At 35.6% G+C, this 21,085-nt stretch overlaps 1 protein-coding gene across 10 annotated transcripts in view; it reads left to right on the forward strand.

Moving 5' to 3' along the window:
• The window catches only part of Dst (dystonin), a 334,297-nt gene that overhangs the window by 182,669 nt on the left and 130,543 nt on the right, over positions 1-21,085 (forward strand). For 8 of the 10 annotated variants that reach the window (XM_026398944.2, XM_077801782.1, XM_077801781.1 and 5 more), the window contains 10 exons: positions 115-293; positions 805-943; positions 2,049-2,242; positions 3,361-3,523; positions 4,222-4,305; positions 5,571-5,678; positions 6,191-6,289; positions 16,513-16,641; positions 19,105-19,193; positions 20,311-20,440. In XM_026398944.2, the coding sequence (XP_026254729.2) occupies positions 115-293; positions 805-943; positions 2,049-2,242; positions 3,361-3,523; positions 4,222-4,305; positions 5,571-5,678; positions 6,191-6,289; positions 16,513-16,641; positions 19,105-19,193; positions 20,311-20,440 (1,314 nt within the window). Of the gene's footprint in view, positions 1-114; positions 294-804; positions 944-2,048; positions 2,243-3,360; positions 3,524-4,221; positions 4,306-5,570; positions 5,679-6,190; positions 6,290-10,310; positions 13,047-13,586; positions 15,486-16,512; positions 16,642-19,104; positions 19,194-20,310; positions 20,441-21,085 lie in introns of those variants that run through there. The other 2 variants (XM_077801778.1, XM_026398947.2) reach the window with 2 other exon arrangements.

Genomic DNA, 21,085 nt, shown 5'->3' on the forward strand with positions numbered 1-21,085 from the left:
TTGTAGATTTTAAAGTCAGTGACCATAATGTAAAATGTGTTTTTAAACTATTTTAAGAAAATTACCCCATCTGGAGTGATCACCTAATACCTGTGTATGTTCACTGTCTTATAGAAACTAAAGAAAGAGCTGGAACGACTTAAAGATGATTTAGGAACCATCACAAATAAATGTGAAGAGTTTTTCAGTCAAGCAGCAGCCTCTTCATCTGTTCCTACCCTAAGATCTGAGCTCAGCGTGGTTGTTCAGAACATGAACCAAGTCTATTCTATGTCTTCTACATACATCGAGAAGTATGTAACTACCGTACTAACATGCAATTTGCCTCTTAATGTCATCACTTTTATATGCTGTTAATTTAAAAATTTATGAACAGAAATATTCAATTTTATTTTGTCTTAAGAAATATATTAAATTTTCCTGTGGATTTATAACACTTCTTCATGCTGAAAGGGGATATAAATGCTTTAAGATTAGTGCCTAAGGCATTATCTTCCCACATTATGGTTCTGATAGTGTAGCAGTCCTAACCTGCAGGGGTTTCTGTCTTTACTTGGTTAAACAAACTTAGAAATTGTTTTATGTTGGAATCTCTTTATGAATACTGACTGTGGGGCAGAGCACGTGTTGGAGTACATACTGTCTATTCAGAAGAGAGTCAGTTGAATGCCAATCTTACAGTAAATTTTCAGTGTTCTCCTCTGAAAAATACACTATGCCATGTGTCATAATGGTACTTTAGGACTGAATTATGCAAAAATAAAAATGCAACAGTAAGAGCTATTATTTAATTTCCTTTTAAAGGCTGAAAACAGTTAATTTGGTATTAAAAAACACTCAAGCTGCAGAAGCCCTTGTAAAACTTTATGAAACCAAACTATGTGAAGAAGAAGCAGTTATAGCTGACAAGAATAATATTGAGAATCTAATAAGTACTTTAAAGGTAAGAGTCTTACTTTTGGCTATTTTTCAAGATCATATAAATATTTTTTTAGCACTGAGTTCAGATCTTCAAAATCAGCACTAAGTATCTTGGTTGGAATATATTTTTGATGTATTCAGTCTATTTCATCTCTATAATTCTATAATTTACTATAAATAAATATGTTCAATCATAATATGAGCAACATACTTATTTGAAGCTTAAACATTTTTGAAAGTAGGTTTTTTTTGACATTAGGTTTTTATAATCAATTCATGTTGATCACAAGAGAAATTGAACCTGAAAATGAACTTATTTATAATAAATTCACCTACTAAAAGAGACAGAAGAATTAATTGAAGAAAGGAAAAAGCTTGGTGATTGCACTCACTATTTCTGTACATAATGCACTTAGCAGAGCAGTTGCAAAACATTGTGAAGTTATCTCTGAATTTTAATTCATGTATTCATTTTTTTATATCTTTGTTTTATTTATTTAATTTTTTATGTTGTGCTGAGGATCAAACTCAGTGCCTCATACATGCAAGGGAAGTGCTCAACCACTAAGCTACAACACCAGCCCCCATGTATTCATTTTTAAATAATGAGATTAGTAACATTAAAAAAAAATGAAAAAAATGTTTTATATTTATAGGTGACAAACTTAAAGAATATATTTATCTTATTAATTTGAAAACTCTGAACTTAATAAAATTGTCATTTTTTAAAAATAAAAGCACAGTTGCTGGGTATGGTTTTACAGACCTGTAATCCTAGTTACTAGGGAGATAGAGGCAAGAGGTTTGAAAATTTGATAACAGCGTTGGCAACTTGACAAGACTCTGGCAAAAAATAACAAAGGCTGGAGATATAGCCCAGTGGTAAAGTGCCTCTGGGTTCAATCTTTAGTACCACAAAACAAGAAACAACAAAACACATCAAACTATAGCCAGATATTGGCCATTTAATAAAGTTAAGCCTAATATACTTAGTGTGTGAAATATAGTCTTTACTTCATCTGATTTTATGTGTCATTTATAAATAAATTGTAACATTGCATAACTAATGCGCACCCCCCGTAACTCATTGATTAATTTTATAACTCTCTTTAATTAATGTATTTTAGCAATGGCGGTCTGAAGTTGATGAAAAGAGAGAGGTTTTCCACGCCCTGGAGGATGAGTTGCAGAAGGCAAAGGCCATCAGTGATGAAATGTTTAAGACGTATAAAGAAAGGGACCTTGATTTTGACTGGCACAAGGAAAAAGCAGATCAGTTAGTTGAAAGGTGGCAAAATGTTCAAGTGCAGATTGACAACAGGTACATATCATTATTGGTTCAGTTTAAGTGCAGATTTGATGTCTTATCTATGGATATTGGATAAACTTCAAACTTAAGCTTTTTTAAAAATTCCATAGTTAATTGTGTTAACTACAAGAGCTGTACCTAATTATATTTCTTTCCTATGTGGTACACTTTAATAAGACATTTAACTTCAAAATAAGCATTTTTCAATCCTGTGTAATTAAAAATATTGATGTTTTCTGACATTTGTGGAATTAATTTATTGTTTTTTTTTGAAGAAAAAGAAAACAATACAGTTTTGTAATTATTACTAACATATGATATCCACACATGACTAAGAGCATGAATCACATGTTTATTTGTTAGGGCTCTATATAACAATATATATTAGACCTAAGAAATGTAAATAAATTGAAATGGCCTGATGTTCATTTTAATTGAAGATATAAGAAAGTTTAAATCAGTGAAAATTTAAAAACATGAAATGGGATAGTTTTAGGGCTCATCTTTAAAGACATGGATTAGCGTCCTTTCTCATTCATCTTTAGTTTATATCAGTGTAAATTAGATGCTTTTATGAGATTGAGAAATGAAATAATGTTCATACATATAGTGTCTTGTTTCTGTAGGTTAAAATGTTTTAGAATTATAGCAACAAGTTTTTAGAATTATAGCAACAAGGTTTTAGAATTATAGCAACAAGTTTTTGATCATAGCTCCTGGAAAATACACTGAGTCCATGTTGAGCCACTTTAAAGTGCCTTCTCTTCATTTCAAAAGTGAGCTGCCATTTGAACCAAACCTTGGTTGTTCAAGACTTTCTGATAATAGTTATTATTAAGTCCCTATTTTCCCGGTTTTTAACTTTCATCTCTTGGGCTCATTCGTAGGTAGAATAACCAGTATCACTAAATTGTACAACTCCAGGAAAAAAATAGTTACAACTCAACTCAAAGCCAGTGTGAAGGGCCCTTGGATATGTACCTTGGGGTGCTGCAGCCTTGAATGCTTTACAGATACCCCTTTATTGTGCTTGGTGAATAGGACAGTGCTTTTCTCTCTCCCTTCCCTACACCTTCTACCCTTCTTATGGATGCTGTTGGAAACTGTCTGTTCTCTTTCTGTTCTCTTAGGCTACGGGACTTGGAGGGCATCGGGAAATCACTAAAATATTACAGAGACACCTATCATCCTTTAGATGATTGGATCCAGCAGGTGGAAACTACTCAGAGAAAGATTCAAGAAAATCAGCCTGAAAACAGCAAAACCCTAGCCACACAGTTGAATCAACAGAAGGTCTGTAAAAAAATTCCTTGTCCCAAGGTTGTGTCTACATTTGGTCAGTCACATCCCTTATCTTCCTTTCCTGTCTTAAAAGCAGATATTTTGAGAAAAATGGGGAGTACATAATACTTAAATTCTGCAACCCAAACCTATGTACATTACTTATTTTTATTTCTTGGCAATAATTTGGAAGTTTTCACATTCCTAATGATCATTTAATCATAGGCATGGAAATCTCTTTGATACTTTTCTGGCCAAAATAGTTTCATGAGTTCCCAAATAAATGAAAATACAGAGTAGTAGAAAATTATACAGTGATGTTGGACAGAACATTGAGTGGTTGGGGAGTTTTGTTCTAACTTTAGGGGTTAGTAATTTCTAACTCTGTTTTCATCAGGAATAGGTGATAGTCAAGCGTATCCAGACCGCTTTTGCATAATTCCTATGGGGTTTAGTAATTTTTGCTTTTGAATCCTCATGAGGATATAGGTCACTTAGAAGTCTTAATCTAGAAGTTTATAATTTACCCATAAGCTAAATTGTATATTTAATTTGTAATTTTCCTGTAAGGCAAGTTGCATATTAAATGCAAAGGGCTTAGGAGTTGTACTTTTAAGTGATGTGAGTATTTCTTAGTTCTGAAGCATCTTAAGAAATAAAGTAGCATAGAGTTTCTCATCCTGTTTTTTCTAAACTGTGTGTGTTTCTAGATGCTGGTGTCTGAAATAGAAATGAAACAAAGCAAAATGGATGAATGTCAAAAATATGCAGAACAATACTCAGCTATAGTAAAGGTAAGATTTAGTTACTCTAGTCAAATTTAATGTTCAGTATATAAGGCTGTGATGTATTTTAAAAGCCATGCTAGTAGAGAGAGGGTCTCACTGAGTGGCGTAGCACCTCACATTTACTGAGGCTGTCTTTGAACTCATGATCCTCCTGCCTCAGCCTCCTAAGCCTTTGGGATTACAGGTGTGCATTACCACGCTCAGACTTTTTTTTATCCTTGTCTAGAAATTCTGGGTGAAATTGGAGTCCAATGACAGTCCCTGATTTGTTCATTGTGTGTGTGTGTGTGTGTGTGTGTGTGTGTGTATGTATGTCTCTCTCTGCCACATGTGTGCCTGAGCATGTATGCACGCACACCGACACACCCACATACCCTCCCTCATGAACATAAATATCGGAATAAATATATAGCTCTGAAATTCGTTTCCTAACCCTTTTTCCTCTTTTTTGTGTTTTTTTTCCCTAACATCAAGGGAGCTTCTGACTTTTTTTGTTGTTTTTCTTTTTCGTTCTAGGGATTGAACTCAGGAGCACTTTACCATAAAGCTATATCCCTATTCCATTTACTTTTTATTTCAAAATACTGTGTCAGTTGTCAAGGCTGGCCTTGAACTTGTGATCCTCCTGCCTCAGCCCCCTTCAGCTGGAATTATAGTCGTGTGCCACTATACTGGCTAAGCTTTGACTTTTTAACTTAGCAGATGTTTCCCATGCTTTTCTGGTTATCACTATAGTTTCTCAACTTTCTAGATCCATAGTTTAGCCAGAGGAAGGGGAGACTGTTTATAACTAAAATATTATGTGTGTGTATGTGTGTGTATTTTTGTGCAAGTGTTGAACCCAGGTACACTTAAGCACTGAGCTAAGTCCCTAGCCCTTTTATTTTCATTTTGAGACAGAGTCTCACTAAATTGCTTAGGGCCTCACTAAGTTGCTTAAGGCCTTAGCTAAGTTGGGAAGCTTGGCCCTGAACTTGTGATTCTCCTGTCTCAGCCTCCCAAGCCCCTGGGATTATAGGCATGTGCCACCACATAAATATTTTTATGAAGTTACAAAAAGAATTGAGAACTTTTCCTGACCATACTGCTTTTATCAACACACCTTGGAAGCATCTCCAGGATCTGATAGATTCCTAAAAAATGTAGTTTTGTAGTGTTTTATTTAAAATTCATTCAGTGAAACTAGATTTTAATTTTCTGCATTTAATCACTGTAGGATGAAGCTCTAGGCTTGCCTTAATTAATTTTATAATATTGACTCTTTTATATAGGACTATGAGTTACAAACTATGACCTACCGGGCCATGGTAGATTCACAACAAAAATCTCCAGTGAAACGCCGAAGAATGCAGAGCTCAGCAGATCTCATTATTCAAGAGGTAATAAAAATATGAGGGGGATGGGGCATAAAAGAGTAAAACAATATTTTTAAACAATTTTATTTATTTTTATTATGTTAAAACATGATATAAAATATACCATTTTAATCATTTAAAAAGGTACAGTTTAATGGCATTTTAATATATCACAATGCTGTGTAATCATATCCACTAATCATTTCCAGAAAATTTTTATTATCTCAAACAGAAAATCTATACCCATAACTACATTTTATTAAGAGTTTTTAAAATCCTTTTTAAAATCAAGATCAATTCAGGATCAGTGATTAACTACAAAGATAAATAAATGTATTTCCTGATTAAACTTAGAATTAGCATGCACATGGTGTGCATAACTGTAGCTCATCGATACCTAGTTACCATTAATTATTGTGGTGTTGTGTGTTTAATTCTACCAAAGCTTAGTTAATATTACAATTATTACTCAGTTTATTCAATTTGTTAAGGACAACTGGAAATTACATTTTTATTAATTTTTTCTTTACTTGCAGTTCATGGACCTACGGACCCGGTACACTGCTCTAGTTACCCTCATGACACAATATATTAAATTTGCTGGTGATTCATTGAAAAGGCTGGAAGAGGAGGAGGTAACCATTACCAACCAACAGCTAAATAACAAGCATCTAGATACAAGCAGGAACTACAGTATGGTTTGGGAAAGCAAAAAGAGGTTCTATGAGTTTACATGACTGATAGCTAATATACAAGTAATTAACAGTGAATTTTCAATGAAAAAGAGCAAAGGCCTAAGATTTTTGTTTGCTCATTCTAAAGATTTTCTTGAATAGAAGAGCATTTTAAAAATTTTTAATTCAGGTGGCCTGGGGATATAGCCTAGTGGTAGAGTGCTTTGCAATGGGTTAAATCTTCAGTACCACAAACAAACATCCCAAAATTTCCCTTTAAGACCCAACATGATATGGTTAATATTTCAAATGATTTTATTTTCAACTTTATCACTGATAAAACTTTCTCGGTAAAGTATGGTTACTACTATTATGATGTCTAGAGAAATATTATATAAACACATTTGTTTATGCATTTTAAATTAATTTATATCCTCCAGGAGTTAAAAGTTATTTTAATTTAAATATATTAAAAAGACATCAACTTAGAAGGAGTTGGTGTTTGTATAAAACAATACTAAACTTTAAAAAGTCATGGAGTTTGGGGCTTTGTTTATATTTTTGCCAAAACGTGGTCATAATAAAAAGACTAGGTAACACTTTGATTTGGAGCACTTCAATAACTTTGATTCTACATTTATTAACAATAAATTATCATTAAAGCTTTATTTTTCTAATCTTGATGGTATTATTCTGTGCTTTATTATCTTGATGTGCTTTCTATTCCTAACCTGAGAACAGACAAAGATAGTAAATCCTGAAATAAGTAAAATGAGTAAAAAGGTGGGGTGTAGCCACCTTACTTTGATGATTTTTCAAAATTCTGAGTATGATTATAATAATATAAGTCTTATTTATATAATGAAACATCTGAAACAGTAGTAGACATTTATTAGATGTTACTCTCTTAGTTTCTGAAAATTTGGTTGCTTTTGTAAACTATTTTAGTCTGTTCAGAGCTAATCATTTTCTGCAACTCAATCATTAACATGGCTGATTTCAAGACTTTATATCCAGTTTCCTTTATGCTTAGAAAGGAGAAACAAAATATTTATGGCTGTCTTAATAATTGGCATGTACCTCTTATGTGTGAACAAATATCCATAATTTTTAGTTTTTGAGAAATCTTGCTATGGTATGCATATCTTTTAAATTATATGTTTTGTAGGTAAATGTAAGAGAAAATAATTTAAGTCCTTTTCTTTTAGTGTATATCTGATTATACATATGTGAGCCACCTTTCTTAATTTATCTGAGAAAGCAGAAGTTGATAGAAACAGAAGATATTTTGTTTATTTTCTTTCATGACTTATTACAAAGCTACAAGGTCAAGACATTGTAATGCATAAAAACAGATGAATTCAGTGAAATCAAACACACATTGATTTTAGATTTTTGGTTAAGTACAAAGACAATTTTAGGAAGAAAGGATGGTCTTTTCAATAAACAGTGCTGGAGAAATTGGATATTCATATACAGAAAATATGAACTTCAGTGTGTACCATGTGCTACATGCAGAAATAAACTCAGAAAAAAATAAATTCAAATGAAAAATCTAAAACTATAAAACTTATACAAGAAAGCATAGAAAGAATTGATATTTTAATAAGGCTTTAAACAAATACAAATCATCATTACCATCCTCTGAAATATCAGATTTATATAGTGAATTGAGTATCAAAAGCACTCTAGTTATGAAAGACATGCAAAAACTATAATTTGAAATTGACTTACAAAACCCTCACCATTTGAGGATCACATTAATAGATTGTCCTATAAAAGATATTTAAGTCGGGCATGGTGGTACATGCCTGTAATCTCAGTGGCTTGGAAGGCTGAGATAGGAGGATGGCAAGTTCAAAGCCAGCTTCACAAAACTGAGGTGCTAAGCAACTCTGTCTCTAAATAAAATGAAAGATAGGGATGGGGATGTGGCTCAGTGGTTGAGTGCCCCTGAGTTCAATCCCCAGTAATTGCCCCCCCCCAAAAAAAGAAAAAAAAGATATTTAGCTCATATTTTAGGTTCAAAAGAGTATGTTTGAAGTTTTGAAGATCTTGAGAAACCTTGGTCTGAAAGCAGAATTTTTCATAATAAGCATAAAATCAAAGGTAGGTGCCAGGTAATTTCAGAGGTAATGCCAAATTAGAGAAATGTTGTAGAGTATCTATAATGGCTATTAGCTATGATAAAGAGATTTTTTTCATCTAATTTGAGAGCAAACTCTTAGGTATTAATCACATTGTGAGGGGAACATGTAGAGAAAATGTTATTTTTATGCAAATAAGTTCAGGATCTACAAAAAGGCAAATCAGCATGTGGTCTAAATTATTTCAAGTACTCTTTGTAGCTAGCATTTGCCAAGAAAATCAGAGTTCTGAGATAACATGAGATTTATTAACAAATCACCAGGATGACTCTAATTAAGGTATGGAGGGCTCATCAAGCTTTTTCCTAAAGGAAACAGAATATGAGCTTTGAACTTCTTAATAATAGTTGAGTTTTAAAGAAGGTTTGATAAGCATATGGAAAAGACCCTCTTTGAAATTATTTTGAAAATATTGAAACCTTAATATTTTAAATACGTAGAGTGTTTTAGTGTCATCACAGTTGATCCTAGTACCAGAAGAAAGAAAATAGAGTGTTGAGCATAGCAGTTTGTGATGAGATTTATTTCTATGTGAATTCTTATTAAAAAACTACATTTAGATGGGGAAGGAAGTAACTGAAATTCTCATGAAAATTATTGGTGATCAAGAAATTCAAGAAAGCAAAATGAGATGCATGGTCCATAACGTAAATTAAATTATTGAAATTCATCTGAGTATCTCAATGAAAACAAGTCTGCTATCTAAAGCAATTTCACTACTCGCATTTAAATTGTTTCTAATTATAGTGATGTCAAGTTGATTCAAAACGAATAGCATTATGATATTAATAAAGAGAAATTAAATTGTCATTCTAAACTAATCCTGGTCACCTAGTTCTGATGTCAATGTGAAGTGGACTCCTCCCAGCTGAGACTGTTTCTCTAATCAGTAGAGTAAAATGTTTTTCTTACATTTTATTTAATAAATTGGAGCTGAACCTCTTAGTATATTTTTAAGAGTATTGATGTTTAACAATTTTTTTTTTAATTACTGGGTACCTAAAGGTACTTGTCAAGGTGGATTCATATGAGGCTGTTATTAACAAAACCATCCAAATCTGTGAGTATATGAAACACATCTTTAAAGTTATCAGGGACAAGAGCTGCCTTTGCATTAACAATTCCAATTTCTGTAGTTGTCCTCACAGACAAGTACAATCATATAAGGAATTTAGGGATAAAGTTTTTATGTAACTTTCTTTTTTCCTCATGTTAAGTATTATTTCTGAATTTGGCTTTCTGTTCTCAACTCGTGTGATTTGTTTCTTTAACCATGAAACATGGGAAAGTAAATATCATTTTAGGTTCCCACTGGGCTAGCTACTGAAAACTAAATTCTTTAATGTTATTTGGTTCCTATATAATGTATGTTTTTCCTGACTCCTAGGACTAAGTTGTGTGCAAGAATTAAAAGGGCACTATTGTGAGAATTTTAGTTCCTACTTTGTCACTTATCTATTGTGTGAGTTTGCAAAGTTATTTAACCTCGTATTTCCCCTTCATTTGTTTAAAAAAAAAAAAAAAGGTCATGCTAGATGTTTTGTAAGGTCCTTTCTTGGTATAAATCCCTGAACTACCTAATTTTTAAAATGAAGTTATTCCTGTGGGACAAAAAAAGATTCTCCAGGACACCCATCCTGGAGGATTTTCTGTCCACTCCTGCTGACCTCTGATGCTTCCTCTCTGAAGAAGGTGGTGCTATGGTGGCGGTGATGCTGCTTGTGCCATGTTTGGGTTCTCTTGGTTTTGTAAGTACTTTTAGGCACGTTGCTCCACGTGTCATGAAGTAAATTTGAATAGAACGGCTGTGACACTTTCAAAAATGTGTCTTATAGATGAAAAGGTGCAAGGAGACTTCTGAACATGGGGCATACTCAGATCTGCTTCAGCGTCAGAAGGCAACAATGATGGAGAATAGCAAGCTCACAGGAAAGATTGGTGAACTGGAAAAAATGGTAGCGGAACTGCAGAAGCAAAAGTCCCGAGTGGAGGAAGAACTTCCGAAGGTCAAGGAGGCTGCAGAAAATGAGTTGAGAAAGCAGCAGAGAAATGTAGAAGACATAGCCTTGCAGAAGATACGGGCTGAAAGTGAGGCCAAGCAGTACCGCCGGGAACTGGAGACCATTGTGAGGGAGAAGGAAGCCGCACAGCGGGAACTGGAGCGGGTGAGGCAGCTCACCTTAGAGGCCGAGGCCAAAAGAGCAGCTGTGGAAGAAAACCTCCTGAATTTTCGGAATCAGTTAGAGGAGAACACCTTTACAAGAAGAACCTTGGAGGATCATCTGAAAAGGAAAGACTTGAGTCTTAATGATTTGGAGCAGCAAAAAAATAAATTGATGGAAGAATTAAGAAGGAAGAAAGACAGTGAGGAAGAACTCTTGAGGCTGGTAAAGCAGATGGAAAAAGACCTTGCATTTCAAAAACAGGTGGCAGAGAAACAGTTGAAGGAAAAGCAAAAAATCGAATTGGAAGCCAGAAGAAAAATAACTGAAATTCAGTATTCATGTAGAGAAAATGCTTTGCCTGCTTGTGCAATCACACAGGCTACATCGTGCAGGGCAGGAGTCGGTATTCAGAAAGAGAATGACAAACAGAAAGCTGAGGAACTCAGACAGCAGGTAGATGAACTAACCATCGCCAACAGAAAGGCTGAGAAAGACATGCGGGAGCTGAAGTATGAGCTTAACGCCCTCCAGCTTGAAAAAACCTCATCTGAGGAAAAGGCTCGCTTGCTGAAAGATAAACTGGATGAAACAAATAACACACTACAGTGCCTTAAGCTAGAGCTGGAAAGGAAGGACCAGGTAGAGGAAGGGTATTCTCAGCAACTCAGAGAACTTAGTAGGCAGCTGAACCAAACCACAGGTAAAGCTGAAGAAGTCATGCAAGAAGCCAATGATCTCAAGAAAATAAAGCACAGTTATCAATTAGAATTAGAATCTCTCCATCATGAAAAAGGGAAACTACAAAGAGAAGTAGACAGAATCACTAGAGCACACACGTTAGCTGAGAGGAATATTCAGCATTTAAATTCCCAGGTTCATTCTTTCCAGGAGGAGAAGGAATTGTCAAATGAAAGAGGACGGCTCTGCCAGAGAAGATCAGATCATCTAAAAGAACAGTTTGAGAAAAGCCATGAGCAGTTGCTTCAGAATATTAAAGCTGAGAAAGAAAATAATGATAAGATCCAAAAGCTCAACAAAGAATTGGAAAAGAGTAATGAATGTGCAGAAATGCTAAAACAAAAAGTCGATGAGCTTACTAGGCAGAATAATGAAACCAAATTAATGATGCAGAGAATTCAGGCAGAATCAAAGAATATAGTTTTAGAGAAACAAGCTATCCAGCAAAGATGTGAAGCACTGAAAATTCAGGCAGATGGTTTTAAAGATCAGTTACGAAACACAAATGAGCACTTGCATAAACAGACAAAAACAGAACAGGATTTCCAGAGAAAAATTAAAAGCCTAGAAGAAGACCTGGCCAAGAGTCAAAACTTAGTAAGTGAATTCAAGCAAAAGTGTGACCAACAGAACATTATCATCCAGAACACTGAGAAAGAGGTTAGAAATCTGAACGCTGAGCTGAATGCTTCCAAAGAGGAAAAGCGGAGGGGGGAACAGAAAGTTCAGTTTCAACAGGCTCAGGTGCAAGAGTTAAATAATAGGTTGAAAAAGGTACAAGATGAACTGCACTTAAAGACCATAGAAGAGCAGATGACCCACAGAAAGATGGTTCTGTTTCAGGAAGAGTCTGATAAATTCAAACGTTCAGCAGAGGAGTTTCGGAAAAAGATGGAAAAATTAATGGAGTCCAAGGTCATTACTGAAAATGATATTTCAGGCATTAAGCTTGACTTTGCATCTCTTCAGCGGGAAAACTGCAGAGCTCAAGAGAACGCCAAGCTTTGTGAAACGAATATTAAAGATCTTGAAAGGCAGCTCCAGCGGTACCGTGAGCAAATGCAGCAAGGGCAGCACATGGAAGCAAACCACTACCAAAAATGTCGGAAACTTGAGGACGAGCTGATGACCCAGAAGCGTGAAGTTGAAAACCTGAAGCAAAAAATGGATCAGCAGATAAAGGAGCATGAACACCAGTTAGTTTTGCTCCAGTGTGAAATCCAGAAAAAGAACGCAGCCAACAACTGCACCTTCACGCCAGAATTTGAGATGACAGTGAAGGAGTGTCAACACTCTCCAGAGTTCCCCTCTAGGACCACTGGGCACCTTCACTCAACAGCCAGACCACCTCTGTCGAGATGGACTCAAGAACCACAGCAGGTAGAAGAGAAATGGCAGCATCGGGTTGTTGAGCAAATGCCCAAAGAAGTCCAGTTCCGGCCTCCAGGGACTCCAATTGAGAGAGAGAAAAGCCAGCAGTGTTATTCTGAGTATTTTTCCCAAACAAGTACTGAATTACAGATAACTTTTGATGAGAAAAACCCTATTACAAGGCTATCAGAAATAGAGAAGATAAGAGATCAAGCCCTGCACAGTTGCCGAGCACCTGCCAGGTGTCAGGATGGCACATGTGAAATGGAGTTGGTGAAGCTCTTGGCACCCTTAGAGGTATACTCTGTGTTCTGAGACCTTATCAGCTACCTAATGTCAAGTTTCTTCTATTTCTTTTCTCTCCTAGACTAAGTTTTTTAGCAATTTTGAATGTGTTTGGCTTTGTATTTCTGAGAGGAAAGTAATGCTGTAATTTTTCTAGTGATTTACTTGAATCTAGTTAGTTAGATTCTTTAATTTGCAAATGTTTGACATTAAGCACACAGATATAATGGGTATACTGTTATGTCTGTGGGAATGTATTTCAAAAAATGTGACTATAAAAACAAGCCAAAAGAACCAGGCTGTTAACCTTAACCTTGGCCATATTCTGTGGTCACATTTTATCTCAGTGCAACATGCCTTTTTACTATCATTAGTTGTCATCTAAAGTAAACTTCAGGCTCTTAAAATAATATTACTTATTCCTGAAACCACCCCCGCTTGTTTTGAAATTTTTTCCTTCACTTATCTTTGTAATTATATTTTGATTGAGAATGGGTAAGTAACATCAAGTTCTTTAGGTGACTTTTAACATCTTAAAAATTCCTGTTGCAGATAGCTAAGGACAAGCAGTATGCTGTGCATACAGAAGTCACAACATTAAAACAAGAACAGAACTCAGCTCCCAGTGCTAAAGAATGGATGCTGGAAGGATGCAGAGGGTCAGATGGACTCAAGAGAGATTTCCTGCAGAAAGGCTTAGAACCAGAGACTTCCCAGAATGTCAATAGTGACCTGGCCTGTTCAGTTAGGGATGATGAATTTAAATTCCAAGGTCTCAGGGATATCGTGACTGCCAGGCAGTTGGTTGAAGCTAAGCTTCTGGACATGAGAACAGTTGAACAGCTCCGACTTGGTCTGAAGACTGTTGAAGAAGTTCAGAAAATTCTTAGCAAGTTTTTGACGAAAGCTAACTCAATTGCAGGCCTTTATTTAGAATCTACAAAAGAAAAGATTTCATTTGCCTCAGCAGCCAAGAAAATCATAATAGACAAAATGATGGCATTAGCCTTTTTAGAAGCTCAGGCTGCAACAGGTTTTATCATTGATCCCATTTCAGGTCAGACATATTCTGTTGAAGATGCTGTGCTCAAAGGGGTTGTTGATCCTGAATTCAGAATTAGGCTCCTTGAGGCAGAGAAGGCAGTCCTTGGATATCCATACTCTTCTAAGACATTGTCAGTGTTTCAAGCTATGGAAAATAGAATGCTTGACAGACAAAAAGGTAAACATATCTTAGAGGCCCAGATTGCCAGTGGGGGTGTCATCGACCCCGTGAGAGGCATTCGTATTCCTCCAGAAATTGCTCTGCAGCTGGGACTATTAAATAATGCCATCTTACAATTTTTACATGAGCCATCCAGCAACACAAGGGTTTTTCCTAATCCCAATAACAAGCAAGCTCTGTATTACTCAGAATTACTGCGAATGTGTGTGTTCGATGTCGATTGCCAGTGCTTTCTGTTGCCATTTGGGGAGAGGGACATTTCCAATCTCAACGTAGAGAAAACTCACAAAATTTCTGTGATAGATGTTAAAACAGGAGCAGAACTGACTGCATATGAAGCTTTCCAGAGAAATCTTATTGACAAAAGTGTTTATCTTGAACTGTCAGGACAGCAGTATCAGTGGAAGGAAGCCACGTTTTTTGAGTCCTATGGGCATCCTTCACAAATGCTGATTGACACTAAAACAGGATTACAGTTCAATATCAGTGAGGCTATAGAGCAGGGAACAATTGACAAAGCCTTGCTCAAAAAATATCAGGAAGGCCTCATCACACTTACAGAACTTGCTGATTCTTTGCTGAGCCGGTTAGTTCCCAAGAAGGATATGCATAGTCCCATCGCAGGCTATTGGCTGACTGCTAGTGGGGAAAGGATCTCTTTACTAAAGGCCTCCAGGAGAAATTTGGTTGATCGTACGACTGCCCTCCGATGCCTTGAAGCCCAGGTCAGCACAGGCGGGATAATTGATCCCCTAACTGGCAAAAAGTACAGGGTGGCTGAAGCTTTGCATAGAGGCCTAGTAGATGAGGGCTTTGCCCAGCAGCTAAGACAGTGTGAGTTAGTTATCACGGGGATTAGCCATCCTGTCACCAACAAAGCAATGTCGGTGGCAGAAGCTGTGAATGCAAATATCATAAGTAAGGAAATGGGAATCCGATGTCTGGAATTTCAGTACTTGACAGGGGGCTTGATGGAGCCTCAGGTTCACTCTCGGTTGTCCATAGAAGAGGCTCTCCAAGTAGGTATCATAGATGTCCTCATTGCCACAAGACTCAAAGATCAAAAATCATATAACCGGAATATAATATGTCCCCGGACCAAAAGAAAGCTGAATTATAAAGAAGCCTTAGAAAAAGCTGACTTTGATTTCCACACAGGACTTAAACTCTTAGAAGTGTCTGAACCTTTGATGACAGGAATTTCCAGCCTGTATTACTCTTCCTAATAGAACATGTTTAAAAAAACTTTACGCAAGGGGCAATGCTGGTGGGCTTGTACCACCTATTTACAGCATGGTATTTTGACTACATATGCAGTCTAGGAACTGTGAAACTGACCACTGCTTATTTCTTGAAGGCCAGAAATAGTTCACTACTTAGACAATAATTTTTCAATTGAACATAACCAAAGATTTAGTGCGCTTAAAATGGCTCCATTTAGCTTGAGAATAGCTTTTTGAATCTTACCCACACTAAAATAAATGCATTTTACCTAGAATATGGGGTACATGTGATGCACTTACCATGTTCACAGCAACATTTCTTCACACTGGCCTGGTGTTCACATTCCCATTTACTGATACATTGCATTCCCTGAAAGCACTTGACAAAGCACCACAGAATCTTAAGAGATGGAAATTCATTTCCTCCCCCATTGAGGCTGCAGTGTGTAAGATTGCTTTGGAAAAAGAAAAAAATTTGTATTTTCTTGCTTGTAGTAACATTTCCATATTAAAACATTCCCCATCATCTCTCATTCCTAGTTGAGATTTTGGAATTAAAAGCTAACGATATGAATGTATTGTCAGAGGAGTGGGAAGGATTTTCCGAATTCTGTGTATTTCTCATCTTTCATCTTTGTATAGATTCTTAATCCTTTCAGCTTTCCATTGTTGATACCTTTCTGTTAAGGAGATCGAGATTGTAATGCTAATGCAAAGGCAGCAAAGCAAAAATCTTCTAGTGCCTCATGAATAAAGGTTTTTTGTTTGTTTGTTTGTTTTTGTATTGATGTAGCAGCTGGGAGGATAGACCAATGATTACAAAATGTTTGTCACAGCTTTCTTTGCTACTGTAAACATTTTGTAAGTACATCTGCTATGCAATATAGTTAAGTGAATGAATAAAATGAGTAACCTGTGTGTGATGAGCAAATGTTTTTACATTCTTGTTTTTGGTGGATAGGTTAGTTTAATAGTGCAGTTATTTACTGGAATGTAATTTTTTTTTTTTTAAACCACTCACACCTGTTAGAAGTCACTGGAAGAAGAAAAGAAAGAGCATGTCGAAAAAGCCAAAGAATTACAGAAATGGGTATCAAATATCAACAAGACATTGAGAGATGGAGAGAAGGCTGGAAAATCTCCCTTCTCTAAGCAAAAGGTATTCACAGAGGTCCTGGCTTGAAAATAATTGTGGGTAGAACTTACTGAGCTGATGATGTAGCCCATCTTGCACAGTATCTAATTCTTTACCTTACTGATCCCCAGTTTTTATAGGAAAGCAATCATAAGAACAGAGAGGTTAGATAACTGCCCAAGGAATCACAGTTAGAATGTGGCAGAAGGTGATGTCTGATTTGAAAGCCTGAACTATATATTCACTTTGCTATTAGTAAACTAGGTTTATTTATTTATTTATTTTAAAATTTTTATTATTGGTTGTTCAAAACATTACATAGTTCTTACATATCATATTTCACACATTTGATTCAAGTGGGTTATGAACTCCCATTTTTACCCCGTGTACAGATTGCAGAATCACATCGGTTACACATCCACTGCTTTACATATTGCCATACTAGTGTATGTTGTATTCTGCTGCCTTTCTAGGTTTTGCTATTAGTAAAATAGGTTCCCCTGCTCTTCCTAATGTTTAGATCTGCTTCCCAAGAACTGCAGTGAGAACTGTTGAAGAGCAGAGTTGTCCTGTTTTGTGTCCAAAGTGATCCATAAACTCCATACCATAAAGATACGAAGTTGCAGTCTCGTTCTTCCAGACATAAACATAATAAGTTCAAGAACAGTGAAAATATGAAGTAGGATATTAACATTTTTGAGTAGTAACCTTAGTTGTGCTTTTCTGGGTCATTTCTATTTCATAAGGAAGTATCCACAGTCCACCACTGGAAACTTTAGCTTCTTTCTTTTAACCAAGTAAATTCTTTGGGTGCGTGAGCTATCTTCTGAACCCCCATTACTTGGCATTGGTTGGGTGGCTGCAACTGTGAGATGCCAGTGCTCCATGATGCCTCTTGAATTGAACCACCTGAAGCCCTTAGGACATTGGTAATTAAGGAACAGATTCTAGTAGTGTTGCTACTCACGGTGGGAATTGCTGCTATATTTTCAAAAAGTAAATTTCCACTAAGATAAGTGGAAATTTTTTTCTTTGAGTAATACTTTTGTCACCATTGCCCTCCTATGCTATCTGACATTTGGAAATATCCAAGACTATCATTTAACCTTGATATGTAGTGATTCGCCCAGTTCTGCCACAGTACTCACTTGTAATCATTGAAACAGACACTGTTGATATTATTATAATGAAAGATATCAGTGTCTTGTTTAATTTTGCCCATGATGTAAGGGCAGGAATATCTTATCTGGGATTCACTCTTAGGGAAGTTCATTGACTCAAGTTCACTTGAAATATCATTAAGTTGAAATAAAGCTGTTTTAGCTCAGTCTTGCATGGTATGTATTATGTAGCATGGAAGAGATGAGATATTGAGAAGCATTTACATTTGGTGTTTTAAACCAAGAGTTTCAGGATAATTTAATGTAAATATTTATCATATTTCCCCTTTTTCTCTCTTCTCAAAAATAGGAAGATAATGAAAATAGGCACATAAGCCTTAGCAAAAGATTTCTCAGCAGAATAGGTTTCTTTACAGAAACATGAATCATTTTAACATTCTGTAGTTTCAGATTCTCCAAAACATTACTAAGTCAGTTCTAGTGTACATAAGGGAGACAGATACATTTTAATGTAGATCACAGTCTTATTTATAACTCTCTAAGAACACTTGATGGTCTTTTCATTAAAGGAAATTTAAGTAATTTGATGTATGTGGTAAGTGTGTTTGCCAGAATTCCATATGGCCTCATGATTATTTATAACCATGAAAAATTATCTCTAATAGGATACACAGGGTCGAAGGTGAATATATCTTTCATGGGCCTATCATTTATTCACATTTTTACTCATTTAAAAGTATGATTATTGCTGGAATATATTCAAAAGTGATATACTGAGGGATTAGGAGTCAGTGTTCCAACTTCTTGCTTTTTGCCAAACAGATCATTTTACTTCTCTGACTGCCACAGGTGACTTTTAATAAGAGAGGGCTTTTGCATCAGAAATTATTTAATCTTGATCTGCAGACATACTGAATAATACTTTTACCATATTTTTTTTCCAAAGGGAACCTTGTATTTAGGAGGTTGGGGGAAGAAACTCTGGAGGTGGTGTTCCACATTTACAAATCTTTCTGAGAACCATGATGTATGAGAATAACATTGGGTCAATGAACCTCTGACCACCTCAGTGTTATGGCCACCTTTATTCATCTTTGGGCTAGACAGATGCAGGAAATATGTTACCTCATGAAAATGATGGCACTGAGGATAGAGAAAAGCACTTTCCTTAATTAAGCATTCTAAATAAAGTACTCTTCTTACCCAGGCCTACAGATGCTTAGAAACTGATTTGTTATGGACTTGGGTCACCCAGAATGTAGATCCGTCACTTGGATCTTAATTGAAACTTGGTTAGTTTTTTTAACATTGCTATTGTGTGGTCTTTTAGAGGGGTGTGTTTGAATATGCCTTCTTTGCCTTACAGATTTCCAGTGAGGAACTATCAGCCAAGAAAGAACAGCTATCTGAAGCACTTCAAACCATGCAGCTCTTTCTGGCTAAACATGGAGACAAGTATGTTGCTTTTCATTAGCACTTTTATTCAGAGGAGGGACATGATCTTTAAAATGTTCAGCAAAATAAGCCAGGCACAGAATCATTCACACCTGTAATTCCAGTTACTTGGGTTGCTGAGGCAGGGGGATTGCAAGTTAGAAGTCAACCTTGGCAATTTAGTAAAACCCTGTCTGAAAATAAAAAATAAAAGGGGCTGGGGATGTAGCTCAGTGGCAAAGCATCCTTGGGTTCAATCCACAATAGCTAAATCAATCAATCAAATGTTGAACAAAAAAAAGTTGGTAAGTTTGAATTATGATTTTAAAAATGGAATTCAAATGAATTAGAGTTTACTTCATATCACATAGAATATAAAATTAGCAATATAGTTCATTGTTATTTCTGTCTGTACCACAGCTCAGAAATTTACCTGTTATTCCCATATATTATTGATAAGAAAATAGGCCAGAGAGGCTAACGGTTAGTAGCTAGTCGGTGATAGAGCTGAAACTCCAGGTCAAGTCTTAGTTCTAGGGAGCATTTTCTGAGACCACCTTTTGGAAAACATGTGTTGGTATGTTTTTTGTTTCCTTTGCTATTTTCATGTTTTGGTCCTGCATTTTGCCACAAGGTACTTCATATATTTCAACTAATCACTCAGGAAAGGAATCCACACTTGTCTTAAAGCCCTTTTAGATACCCTCTTTAAGATTATTCCAGAAGGACTTTATATTGCATCTTAGAGAATCAAGTTAATGTCCTTGTAAATTCCCTGTCTATTTATTCTTCAGTTTAAGCAAGTTTTATCTTGAGAAATGGCACCATACTGTCCCCTTTCCTTGTTGGAGCTAAGAACAGTATGTTTCCCTTCTCAGATAACAGCAGTTATTCTGGAAGTTTATATATTGGGGACATGCTGAAACATCAGTTCACACACTTTCCTTCAATGCCTTTCTCAAATAAGGGGAGACCCCTAGATGTTTTTACCATCCTAAATTTCACATGCAGTTGGACCAAGGGCTAAGAAATGTGTATGTGGGGCTATATTTTAAGACATGTGACAATGATATTGAACCTAGTACATAATTTTTATGCTTGAAAGTTAGAATTACTCTTTTCTTACTTTCTATTTTAGAATGACAGAAGAAGAAAGAAATGAATTGGAAAAACAAGTCAAAACTCTTCAAGAAGGTTATAATTTACTATTCAGTGGATCTCTGAAACAAGAATCACAAACCTCAGGCGATACAAAGGTAGAGGAGAAGGTAATACTTATTAATCATGAGGCTGTTTCAAGAAGCCTATTTTAATTGCATGACTGTGGAAATAGATGTCAATAATAAATGCATTTGTATGTGGGTAAACTATGAATGGGTTTATTTATGTGTTTGGAGATTTTGGCATTATTAAATACAGTCTTACTCATGCTGATCATCAGTTTCCATGACATCTTAATCTCTGCCTTGCATGATAAAAGAAAAGACTCATTCATTTTTCTAACTCTTCTCTTTAAAATTCATTCTTCTATTGCCATATTAGGTATTTTATTATAAAATGTGATGTTAAAGAAGATCCTGTGGGTCATCTCTAAAGGGCTTTGGAGTTTGATTTTCAGAGATACCCATGAGAGTTATTTGAATAATCTAAGGTCATACATTACTGTGAGGATGCTCTAGCACCTTCATAAAATCTAGTAGGAATTGCTTAATATTTGACTGGTTCTTAATTTTTTAAACTTGACTGTTAGCATGCCCAATATTTAATTTTCAAAAATTTATTTTTATATTTAATTCTGTTACTCCTGGAAACAACTTTCCACATAATTTGTCACATTCTGGGGGGTATGTAACAATTTTTATGGTTCCTTAGTTTTTTACTGTCTTTGAAGAAACCTGTATGCTGTAAACATG

This window comes from Urocitellus parryii, chromosome 8 (genome assembly GCF_045843805.1).
Source record: "Urocitellus parryii isolate mUroPar1 chromosome 8, mUroPar1.hap1, whole genome shotgun sequence".
NCBI lineage: Eukaryota > Metazoa > Chordata > Mammalia > Rodentia > Sciuridae > Urocitellus > Urocitellus parryii.